Source organism: Ascidia mentula, chromosome 1 (assembly GCF_947561715.1).
Source record: "Ascidia mentula chromosome 1, kaAscMent1.1, whole genome shotgun sequence".
NCBI lineage: Eukaryota > Metazoa > Chordata > Ascidiacea > Phlebobranchia > Ascidiidae > Ascidia > Ascidia mentula.
This window is the reverse complement of record NC_138566.1, coordinates 3,663,611-3,676,602: the sequence shown is the minus strand read 5'-3', so window position 1 is coordinate 3,676,602 and position 12,992 is coordinate 3,663,611. Positions and strand designations below refer to the sequence as shown.

Below are 12,992 nucleotides of genomic sequence, written 5' to 3'. Positions count from 1 at the left end.
TTATTTTAATGGTACAGTAAATATATTGTTAAATTAGAATTTCCCGACAGTTGCGTAATTCCGGTTTTACGGTCAGCACAAAGCAGTTATGCGTGTATTTATACTTGTTACTGAAGACGCACAGTTTAGTGAACCATAGTGAATTGGTCGTATTTTTCGTCCAAGTAAAATTGGAAGTTTTTTATTGGCTGTCTAGAACCTAATACGAGTTACAGCGGATTTACCAAATGTGTTACAACTTGTTTGGTTAATTTATTTGGGAAACTGTTAGTTATGATTAACAACGTATCAATAGGCCGTATTTGTGTAAATTGTTTTGAACGTCATCAATTAACAGCATGACAAACAGCTACATATGTCCAGTACGTGAGGTTGACATAAGGTTTATGGAAGCTTAAATAATGTAGTCGATGCGTTTCGCGACTGTAATCGCTTTTCAATCTTCCAACCACTAAAATCCCATAAACACGTACAAATATCATTTTTTATACCGTCAAAAAGCAAAAGTTGGTAAAAACATGTTGAAGTGCCACCTTTATTACACCTTCTCGGCAGATGAACTCCGTATCGCTTTATATGACACGAGGACTGCGTGTGTTTGTTTTTTCAGTTCTACATCACCATTTTTATTCATGCGTGCAAAGGCATATAACAAAATGCAATGCAAGTTCAATCGAAGTCGTCGTCTGTCGAAGTCCAATTATTCTCATGGCAATAATTTACAGTCGCGTAAGCAAATGAACGAAGAGTAAATACAGTTGGTCGTAAACGTATATTACTGTTTTTTTAAACGATTTTCGAATGAATCTATCATATCAGATAAGACTGCTAACAGACCTCAAGCGCAATACCTGAAAAGATCTGCGAGAACAGTGCCAACACCATCGGCAGTACGACTATCGAATTGCGGATGTGGCTCAAACCATACAACTTAGAAACATGCGAGACGTAAAGACAGATAAGATGCAGCATCCTAGTCTGGTAGCCCACAGATCGACATTGTTTTTCAAGTACCACTGATTTGTAAGATCTGTGCCTGACTAGTTTACTAGAATGTACAAAGATAGTTTTTGTCAAAAAAAAAACATTTTTATATTTTCAAATTTCATTTCTTTTCTTTTGTGGGCAACTTGATCTGAAATTGCTATGATTCGTTTGGCATATTTCATAAAAGGTTTTTGTTCAAAAACCCCCAAAAGTTTAGAGGCAGATACAACGGTTGAAATCATTTTTGTTACCGGCAGCGGTAAATAACTTACAAACCGGCCTGCTGGTAACGACACATTCTTGTCCGAACAGAAATTTATAGCTCTGTTTAAACTTTTTGATCCAGTTTAGCATGGGCAATCGCGAAATGTGTTTGAACAACTCCTAAAACTCTCCCAACAACACTTTAAGAGATGGTGTGTACATCAGCTTGAAGTACATTTGTACATTTTTCTGCGACGGTAATAAAACACGGTGGGATGAAAATCAAACGTCGAAAATGGGCATCACAGTTACGGGCGTTATTACGAAATACTGGAGAAAGTATTTATCGTCGTCATTAAATCGCAGTAATGCCAAAGTTGTAAACATCGAAAATGAGTGCGTCGTAAAAGATCTCGAATTACTGCCTCATTTCCAATATTTGCAGTTTCAAAGTGTTATGATCTCGCCAGTTGTTTTTATCTGGGTGTCGAGTTGGAGTTGTTTCGTTTTTGTAAACAAACTTAATCGTTTGGGCGAATGATACGCCAAAAAGCACATACTTTGCATATGAAAGATGCATATAATGTTGATTTTCAGTGGTATAATGAATATATCCCTAAATTATAATTTGCTGACAGTTGCGTAATGTCGGTTTTACTGTCAACACAAAGCAGTTATGTGTGTATTTATACTAACTTGTTACGACTGACGCTTTAGTGAACCATAGTAAATTGGTCCTATTCTTCAAGCAAAATTGGTAGACTATCAAATTGTGGATGTGACCCAAACCATACAACTTAGGAACATACGAGACGTAAAGATAGATAAGTTGCACCTTCCTAGTTTGGTAACCCACAGATTGACATTGTTTTTCAAGTAACACAGAATTGAAAGATCTGTGGCTGACAAGTATACTAGACATTTCAGAACGTGCAAAGATAGATTTTAGCAAAAAAAAAACATTTTTATATTTTCCAATTTTAATCCCTTTCTTTTGTGGGCAACTTGATCTGAAATAGAACTGATTCCTTTGATTTTTATTGTACTTGCTTCGAACTTTTTTTATATCACCAAATTTATTCCTTTTTGTTACAAGCAATTTCATCTAAAATCGATATGATCCCTTTGATTGTAATTGTACTTGCTTGGAGCTTCTGTGGAACACAAGCAGAGTGTACTTACATTGGAACATCAGCTTCTCTCTCAGTTTATGAATATGCTCCTGCTGGGACTGAAGTTAATTATGGTTTCTACTCTGATGGAGGAACACTGACTATTTCAAATGCCCTGCAAGTTTATTTTCAAATGAATGCAACAAAACTTTTAGTTAAGCCTGGAGTTAATATAACAAGGACATCTGAGAATGGAAGAATTACAGGGAATGTAGTTTGTAAACCTTCTTCAGGTTCTATAGAGGTAAGTATTGATATCTAGTGATACTTCTACGACATTGTTGTGTTAACCCTAAACATCATTACATACACAGAATCAGCAAATTACAGTTAGAGTTGAGAATATTAACATGAATCCACCAGAATTTAGCACAAACAGCTACACATTTGACTTGAATGATGTACGTATAACTTTTTTGCCCAATTTATGTCTGTGATTAAGTAGCTTACTTGCATAATTATGAGTGAAAGAGTGCAGTACTTTAATTTATTTTCTTTCATGCAATGTTAGCAATTCTGAATGCATCACTGTGCAGAATTATCCCCTTGATGTGGACATTCCTTCAACTATCTCTGCATTGGACCCCGATGGTATATCACTCTTGGTGTATGCAATTGTGTTGCAAAGCCCAGAATCTGCATTTAAGCTTGCATTCGAAAGTTGTGGAGTTTTTCACCTGAAAATGTCATTGGACTACAATAAGTATCAGATGTACATCCTCAATGTGTAAGTAAATATTTGCCAAAAAAGTTACTGCTTCAAATCATAACTACCATGTTGATTTTTGTGTGAATAAATTTACTCTGCAATACATGACTCACAGGACAAGTTGTTCCTCGCATATAACAAAAGTAATAAATTTTTAATTTTTATTGATAATGTGGAGAACCTTGTTAAATTTGTATAAAACATTTGCAGCTCTGCCAGCTCCGATGGCTTTGACAATTTGGGAAACCAGTCTATACAAACCTCATACACACAAGTTACATTCAATATCCAGGATGCTGACAACAATCCACCAGTGTTTTTGCCATGTGATGACATTTTAACTTGCTCCCCACCCATATACCAGGCAACAGTGGCACCAGGATCAACTGATGTATAAATATTGTTTTATCAGATGTTTGTGCAGAAAATATTTTGTTAGTTTTGTAAATGATTTTAGGTGACTATTTTGGGCAAAATTTAAAACTTTTTTCGGTTTATCTTACTTGCTTTAAAAAAAATATTAACTAGGATTAATAAATAACTGTAAGCATCATCAGTTTCTTTATTCAATTTAAATAAGAAACCAACGATGCTGATAGCACACAAGAGAAATCGATTTTATTAAATAAATTTGCTGACATAAAATAGAGGTTTGTGGCTTCAAAATTAATTGAATTTAAAGTATATATACTCACATGCAAAAAGCAATCTGCAGATAAATTCTTTTGTTTAGGTAAATTTCGATGAGATTGCTGGTCTTCCAATCACCACTATTGAAGCTAAAGATGGAGATATAATAATTAATGACTCCATAACTTACAAATTTGTATCAGGTAACATTAGAGTAAGCTTTTGTTTAAGAAAAGTGGGTAAAAATATTCCCAAATTATTGTTTTGTAGGTCAACCAACTGACTACGTGGATTACTTTGAACTTGATCCAAACTCAGGAATATTAAATATGCTGAAACCTTCTGATGTAAATGGTCAAACTTTCACAATGCAAGTTGAAGCAATGGAAGTCATATCCCACAAGAAATCTTTTACATCTCTCATTGTAGGTGAAATCAAAAACTTTCTTCCAAGAAATATACATAAAACAAAATAATAATAAAACATGTGTGTTTGGTGTTGTTTCTGTGTCACAAAAATAACCTTTTTTGTCCTTGATTTGTCTACTAGGTAGTAAACATTTTATTGTGAACTGTAACATGATCAATCAACATTAAGCATTTACATGATGTAAGAACCCTGATTTAAGTAAACACATTTCAGGTGGAAGTGAAACAAAATGACACTACACCTCCAGTGATTACTTCTTCCAGTGGTGAAATGGGATATATTCATGCAGATTCAAATACCTTGCCTTACGTCTCTGTAGATCCCAATGGAAAGACACCATTTAAACTTCAAGTAGCTGCTGATGATGATCCACTTGTATGCACATAATTTTAAATATTTAAAAGTTATTCCTATTATTGAATCCGGATGCTTTTAAGGCGGTCTTCGTATATTCGGCAACTTCCCCATTTCAAGTTTCAACAGACGGTTATATTTTTACAAGTAATTCTACTTTAAATGTAGGGGATCTACATCAAATTAAGGTAAACCACAGAGTATTTACTGCCAAACGGATTTTAAGTACATCTGATTTTTAGATAACAGCAATCAACTTAAACGCACTTCCTTCATCACCAAACAGAGAATCAATGCCCTTATATACAAATGTGTCCATCATTCGTGTTGGTGTGTGTTGGTTTGTATGTCTAAACTGCTATGTCATTTGCCTCATCTGGTTTAACCTACATTACGTTGAACAACAAATTAATACAAAATTAATGTTATATTTGTTGTTGTTATTTATGGATGAACAGGAGATTCAACATATCCATCGTATGTTGTCAACTGCCTGATAGCAGGGTTTGTTATATTGTTCGTTTTGTCGTGTTTTTTTATCTTTTTGCTGATAAGTAAAATCCGACAAAATTCAACTAAACATGCCAAGCAAGTGGAACAGGTTTGGAAAGTGTGTTTGGAGAGTTGAAGGAATTATTTATAGTTCATCTTTTTTGCAGATGAAAACCCAACCACAACCACAGGCGCCGATAATCATTCAAAACCATGCAGACAACAGAAATCAAGCGAAAATAAATACAAGTCAGCAATTTGTAATTGGTTTATGTTAAATTAACCAAAGCTTTGACATCAAATAAATGTAACGATAATTGTGACAATGGTAAACTAGAATGGCTCATAATCAGAACAGTAACACACTTTTGGTCCCAAGCTTTTCAAAATGTTGTGCTCTATAGGAGTGAATGTGTAGTCTACAAACAGTTAATCCCACTGTAACGATTTCAGTATAAGCAACACGATGTTACGGCAGACAATGACAAAATTGCATTGGTTTGCTGCCAAAAACTTATATTTGGAACATAGCAGATAGGCCTACAAGTTCTATCGCGTAATGTGTTAAAGGTTCATAAACATCGTTTAAATCAGACTTAACCTCTTATGTGAAATGATTTAAAGGCAAGAAGAGATATATACATAATTTAACTGCTTAATCAATAGCGACCGTGAATCAGCCAACACCGTCTGAAAGAGATACAAATATGTCAGCAAAAACCTGTCAGGAAAACGATGATCAAAATATTTTGAAAAACTCAACAATGCAGTCGCCAAATGTTGCTGATCATCGACAGACGCCTACAGGTGATGCCAGTATCATATTTTAACAATGGCAATAAATCAACTCTCTTTCAAAGCACAAACCTAATATTTTTTCAGTAGACAACCATGAATATGAATACCCTATCTATGAAATACCGGATGCTTATCAAGTCCCATATTATGACGAAGAAATGCCGAATGCTTATCAAGTCCGATGTTACGACGAAGAAATACTGAATGCTAATCAAGTTCCACGTTATGACGAAGAAATACCGAATGCTAATCAAGTCCCATCTTATGACGAAGAAATACCGAATGCTAATCAAGTCCCACGTTATGACGAAGAAATACCGAATGTTAATCAAGTCCCACGTTATGACGAAGAAATACCGAATGCTAATCAAGTCCCGCGTTATGACGAAGAAATACCGAATGCTAATCAAGTCCCACGTTATGACGAAGAAATACCGAATGCTAATCAAGTCCCACGTTATGACGAAGAAATACCGAATGCTAATCAAGTCCCACGTTATGACGAAGAAATACCGAATGCTAATCAAGTCCCAAGTTATGACGAAGAAATACCGAATGCTAATCAAATCCCACGTTATGACGAAGAAATACCGAATGTTAATCAAGTCCCAAGTTATGACGAAGAAATACCGAGGTACCGTTGCATGCTCTGCTAAACCTAAATTTTGTTGTTGGTTCGAGGCGCGAATTAACGAAAGCTTTCAAAGGGCCATGAACAGGGCCATGAGAGGGGAGGTGAAGCCAAATGTGGCGCATCTGGAAATGTGAAAACGGGGCAGACAAACACCATTGTTTGCTTTGAAATTACGGGGTTTCGATCTTGGCTGGGTGCCACCTATAGGTCCTCGTACCGGCACATTATTTTCTGTCAAGGGGCCTTTTCAATATTTGGTTCATATTTCTTCCTCAAATATTTTTTTCAAGCAAAGCGGTTAAACAGCACGTCAAACTTTAACGGTTATAAATTATTTTAAGAGTGAGTAATATCTGGTTTTAATCTTACTTATTTACCTAACTTGTTTAGGTCACTTCCGAGAAACGTTTCATTCTAGAACTTGCAGAAGCACAAACAAGCATTTGCACACAGTGAAACACCACAGAAATTGTTTGTTTTGTAATTTTCTGGAATCTTATTTGTACGCAAGTCCGTCATACGAGACTCTTCAATCGCTTCTAGCCTTTATTATGAGCATTCTAAACGCAAACATATCTTATAACATTATCATTATCAACTATTGGTACGTTTCAAATTCAATTTCATTCTCGTTTTTGGTTTGTTTGCTGTTTATTGTTCTAGTACTTTTCGTGCTCCTTCGTTGTGATGTACGTCATACTTGCATATACTTGCTTACGTACGTTTTGTGCTCATTCGTAATGATTTACTTCGTACTTGTACATTGTACTGTTTATTAAGACTGAGAAAACACAAGTCTGAAAGTTGTCTGAAACTTGTTTGCTGGTGGGCGCTATGTTTGGGTATGGAGTTATATCTGTGTTCTGATATTGATGTGATTTTCTGTTTGCTGGCATTTAAAGCGACTCTGACAGGAGTGACACCAACAGGCGTTGTGAACGTTAAGAAATATCCGGCATCAAAATGTTACTTGTAAATAAATACTTTACGTGTCACCGGATAATATATTTTACTAATCTCCTTTTCTTGTCTAATATCCGTGATGTGTAAAAATAAAATCATGTATGCTATCATATACAGGCAAAGGTATTCTTGTTCAATACTAGTAGCGATCCCAATGCTCCAGGTTACTTCGGAACAGGTGATACCGTAAATCAAGTGTGAATGTGGCACAAGTTAAATATGTGGTTTCAAGCGACTGAAAGCGACAAAAATTCTCTCACAATGCAATAGGTATTTGCACAAGCTTTTCAAAAGGTGTTCATGTAACATCGACGACTCTCGTTTTGTACGAATGTTCTAACCAGGGTTAGATTTCCTATTACAGAAAACAATAAAGGACATGCAGGAAAGAAGGAGTTTTGTAAACGTTTTGTGAGCAGTTTTATTCTGTAACGCAGTTCAGTTATATTTGTAAGGACAGATAAGAGATTAATGGGTGGGACAAAATATAATAAAAACTTCGTGATTAAATTTCCCTCAAGCGTTTGTGTTACCTTATCTGAATGTCAAGGTGTACAATAACGGCTTGTTTAACAGTGACAGTATATCAGCGAATATGTTCAATGCTTGAAATAAATTTTAGTCGATGCAATAAAACAAATATGCCAAACACATGGGATAGCAAATAACATCATCAACACCTTATTATCGCTCCTCTTCGTCATCAAAATTCAAATTAATAGACATAAGAAACATAGTGCAAATGAAAAAATTTTGCGAAATGTCGTTCACAACGATTTTCTTAAAAATGATAAACTTTGAAATATTCTGCCGCAATGTAAACAAAATGGTGCAAATCGTTTTGATGCCACTTGACAAATCCACGTCCTTAAATCTGCTTTTATCCACAAGTTTCCAAAGTCATGGTAATTTTTTGTATCTTGTAAATTTCCATACAATAAATCTGGCACTATAGTTGTAAAGATGTTCATGTTTTTTTATTAAATTATATTTTGAACACAAAAATGAGATTCCTAGAGTACACCACAAGACAACCAAAAGTTTATTATTTGGTAACTGCTGTGTGATGTTCTCTGTTGTAAAATTCATGACCATTTTTATCAGGACATATAGCATGTAGAGATGAAATACTTGCTTGTTGTTGTACTTGCTTGGAGCTTCTCTGGAACGCAAGCACAGTGTACTTACAATGGAGATTCAGCTTCTCTCTCAGTTTATGAATATGCTCCTGCTGGAACTGAAGTTAATTATGGTTTCTACTCTGATGTAGGAACACTGACTATTGCAAATGACTTGGAAATTTATTTTGAAATGAAAACAGCAAAGCTGTTAGTAAAATCTGGAGTTAATATAACTAGGACATCTGGGAGCAATGGAAAAATTACAGGGGATGTAGTATGTCAATCTTCTTCAGGGTCTACAGTAGTAAGTATTAATGTCTGATGCTTCTAGCATTTGTAAATTCCAAACATCAATACATACACAGAATCAGCCAATCACAGTCAGAGTTGAGAATATTAACATGAATTCACCAGAATTTTACACAAACTCCAACAACAACTTATTTGACCTGGCCGATGTATGTATAGTTATTTTACCTATTGTATGTTTGTGAATAAATATCTTACATGCAAAATTTAGAATAAAAAGGCACCATATTATAATTTATTCAATTCCATTTAGAACTTGCAGTTCTCAAAATAAATTTCGCTGCTTTTCTGTGCAGAATTATCCACTTAATGTGTACATTCCATCATCCATCTCTGCATTTGACCCAGATGGTATATCAAATTTGGTGTATGCAATTGTGTCACAAAGCCCAGAACCTGCTTTTATACTTGCATTCCCAAGTTCTGGAGTTTTTCAACTGAAAATCTCATTGGACTACAATAGGCATCAAACTTATGTCATTAATATGTGAGTGAAAAGCTGCCTACCACAATAATTATCAACCTTATATCATTATTGTGTCTACCAAAAGCAATTACCGCCAAAGTCTAATTAACTTTGCAATAGTTTGTGGGCAAAGAAAATGACTGTGTAAATCATCCTGGTTTTGGCACTTACATCATAACTTTTATGTTTTCATGAGTAAAGTTTTTTCTCGCATAAATCTGAAACAAAACATTTTTACTTCTGGCAATATTAAATCCTTTGCTAATTGTGTAGAAAATGCTTTTTGCAGTTCAGCCAGTTCTGATGGCTTTGACAGTTTGGGAAATCCGTGGCAACAAACCTCATACACACAAGTCACATTTAATGTGCAGGATGTGGACAACAATCCACCGGTGTTTTTGCCATGTGATGACATTTTAAACTGCACCCCACCCTTCTATCAAGCAACAGTGTCACCTGGAAGCATAAATGTATCATTTATTTATTTCACAAATATTTTCCTTCAAGTATTATAAAGCTATTTTCATATTTTGATGTTAATAATTTATGTTTTTCATTTGAATCCGTTTCATTTGATGTTGGTTACGCTGATTTTTCATCGATAATATGAGGTTCACAGTGGAAACCTCCCACTCTAAAAGTAACTTCCAAACAGAATTATTTTAGGTAGATTTTCTGGAAATTAATGGAGCTCCAATAACCAAAATTGAAGCAAAAGATGGTGATATAAAGATTGATGACGCCATTACCTACAAAATTGCATCAGGTTAACTACATAGATGCATCTCAACACATTTGTGTTCAGTTTTATAACATTTTCGAACCGTTTTATTATTTTGTAGGTCAACCTACTGATTACTTCAACTACTTCAACATTGATCCCTACACAGGAAAATTAAGTGTTCTTAAACCACCTAATGTAAATGGTCAAATTTTTGCAATGCAGGTTGAAGCCATGGAGAACCAATCTCATAAAAAGTCTTTTACTTCCCTTGTTGTAAGTTAAATGTTAAAACCCTGATCATGTTGCAAATTTATTTCCAAATCATATGCCATATCTAACACAATAAAAATGACCAATAAAAATGATTGAAAAAAATGATAAAATTGATTTTTGATTTTAAATAATTGTCATTTTGGAAAATAATTAGTATAATATTTAACAATATGCAGAAACAATTTAATTAAATAATGCAGGTGGAAATAAAACAAAATGATACAACCTCTCCTGTAATAACAACTGCAGGTGAAACAATGGGATATCTGCAAGAGATTCCTAACTCCTTTGCGTATGTTACCATAGACCCTGGTAGAAAGACGCTACTTAAACTTCAAGTCGTTGATCCTGATGATTTAATGGTTAAGTCGTTGATCATGATGATATGTTTGTTTTTATTACCGGTTTTGGATTCTTTGCAGGCCACTTTTGCCTTTCTTGCAACTTCCCCATTTCAAGTTTCAACAGATGGATATATATTTACAAGCGATTCTACATTTTCCATTGGGAGTGTCACTGAAATTGAGGTAATCCACCAATGACATTTAGTGTCAAACTGACTTTTAGTGTAGCCTCTTTTTAGATAACGGCAATCAACTTAAACGCACTTTCTTCATCGCCAAACAGAGAATCAATGCCCTTTGCCATTAATGTGACTTTCATTCAAAATGGTATGTATTGGTTTAATCGCCAAACTATTATTGAAATGTAATTTGTAAACTGAACTGCATTAGAAAGATGTGACATATTATTTTATCGATGAACAGACGCTTCAACATATCCATCACATGTTGTCAATGGCCTAATAGCAGGGATAGTGGTGTTGTTTGTTTTGGCCACTTGTTTTATCTTTCTGTACATACGTAAAATCCGACAAAAGTCAACTAAACCTGCCAAGCAGGTCAATCAGGTTTGTTAAGTGTCCATGCAAGAAGTAAGAAAATATATTGGCAGTACCTAAAAAAATAATCCTTTTTTAAAATACACCGCAGTCACCAACCAAGACGACAGAAAGGAATCAAAATCATACAGAAATTCGAAGTCAAATGGAAACAAACCCAAGTCAGTGAATCGTTGCAATCTATCACAAAATTAATAATTCTAGTAAACTCTGGAGGTTAATTATCTGTTTTTTTACACAATGCCAATGGCTTCAATGAAACCACAATTTAGCATAAAAGGTTTGACATAAAATATATATGTATCTAAGGTAACATATTCTCTGTCTGAGTTACTATATTATTGTTATGTCAGTAGTTAATCAAATATTTTTTTTTAGTTGACAACCATGAATATGAAGGCCCAATTTACGAAATGGTACCTGAAGGCCAATATGATGAAGATATACCTAGGTATGATGAAGATAAAGTTGAAAATGTTCATTGTTATCTTTACATGTGTTATGCAGTTGTTCAGTTTAACTTTAAATTTATATCCGGAGGCAAAGATTTAAGATTCATTTTTTAAAAAAGTGCCGTTGGCTAGCTTTTGACTGATTTAGTCAATTATATATAAAAAAGGTTAACTGAAAATCTCCCTGAACATTTCATTACACTCTTTTTGACCCAATAAAGTTTACTTCAAATCTGCAGCCTAACCTGGTAACATCCAATATAAATTCACACTGGAAATGTACATTCTGAGTATTATTACAAGACCATGCAGATTTGTTTCTCTTTTGTTCCAGACATCATGCTCCAAGTTCGATATATCAGACTTATTTGAGTACTTCAGGCGATTCCTAAGCAATTCTTTCACATATTCAACAAGCACCAATGATTATATCAATGGATATTTTTATGGGTGTTTATTGGTTATGGTGCATATTCTTATTTATATATCTAAATTTTGTTGGTCATAATTTGATTTCATTGGAATTGACAAATCCATGCTATTGTATTGATTTTTGATGTGTTTTTTAAACGCAAGACTGTAGGCCACTTTCTATTAAACCGGAAATATACATTATCCGGCAGTAACCTGCTGACAAAGCATTTGAAATTTTGCATGCATAAAATACCAGCACCAAGAGCATATAGGTTCTTAAACGGAAGTAAGTGTAACGTCTATCTCTTCTAAATGTTATGTTTCAGAAAAATAAATGGAAACCAACTGTAAAATTTGTTTGTAAAACTCAGACAAAAGAAAATTAATACTTTCATTACAAAAATTTACCACCTAATTTATAATATAAATTTGCACAGTAATAGCAAAATTATGTGATCAGTCAAGCGTACTATTCGCACTCATGCCTATCCAAACGCTCTTTCAAAAATTGTGACCTACAGGAAGGGTATTTCCCACCGGCAAAACTTACCCAAAACAGAAAAACAGAAGCCAGCAAATGTTAGCTAATATTTTTAATGATTTGCAATTGAAAATAATTTTTTGTAACACGCAGTTACTGCAACTTCACGGAACTTTTTACACAAAAAGTTACATGAGCGAAACCAAAAATTTCGATTTGTTAGTGAAAAGTCTGTGCAATATTTATTTTGCATGGCAAAACACATCATCGGATCATGCTATCTTAATGACACCTCCACATATATCCAAGTTTCCAAATCTTATGTGACTTTAAGGTAGTTTTTGACACTTTGTGAACTTTAGTATAAAAAATAATGCAAAAATTAATATTTCTAGAATCATTTATCCATTTTTTACTTAATTTATATTTTAACAAAAAAAAAACTATCACTAGAGTGCACCATAGGACTATAAAAAAA

General features: G+C 34.2%; 2 protein-coding genes across 2 annotated transcripts; both read left to right on the top strand.

Moving 5' to 3' along the window:
* Positions 1-2,307: 2,307 nt before the first annotated feature.
* Positions 2,308-4,519, top strand: LOC145889485 (cadherin-99C-like). The gene is made up of 7 exons (XM_082980483.1): positions 2,308-2,607; positions 2,678-2,764; positions 2,900-3,090; positions 3,283-3,463; positions 3,806-3,905; positions 3,973-4,127; positions 4,346-4,519. The coding sequence occupies exons 1-7, from the start codon at positions 2,308-2,310 to the stop codon at positions 4,517-4,519; spliced, it is 1,188 nt and encodes a 395-aa protein (XP_082836609.1).
* Positions 4,520-8,495: 3,976 nt separating this feature from the next.
* LOC145889389 (cadherin-99C-like) lies at positions 8,496-11,687 on the top strand. The gene is made up of 11 exons (XM_082980378.1): positions 8,496-8,798; positions 8,860-8,952; positions 9,100-9,290; positions 9,559-9,739; positions 9,936-10,035; positions 10,112-10,266; positions 10,467-10,628; positions 10,689-10,793; positions 10,850-10,937; positions 11,546-11,618; positions 11,675-11,687. Exons 1-11 carry the CDS (start codon positions 8,496-8,498, stop codon positions 11,685-11,687), a joined length of 1,464 nt encoding a protein of 487 aa, XP_082836504.1.
* Positions 11,688-12,992: the final 1,305 nt, after the last annotated feature.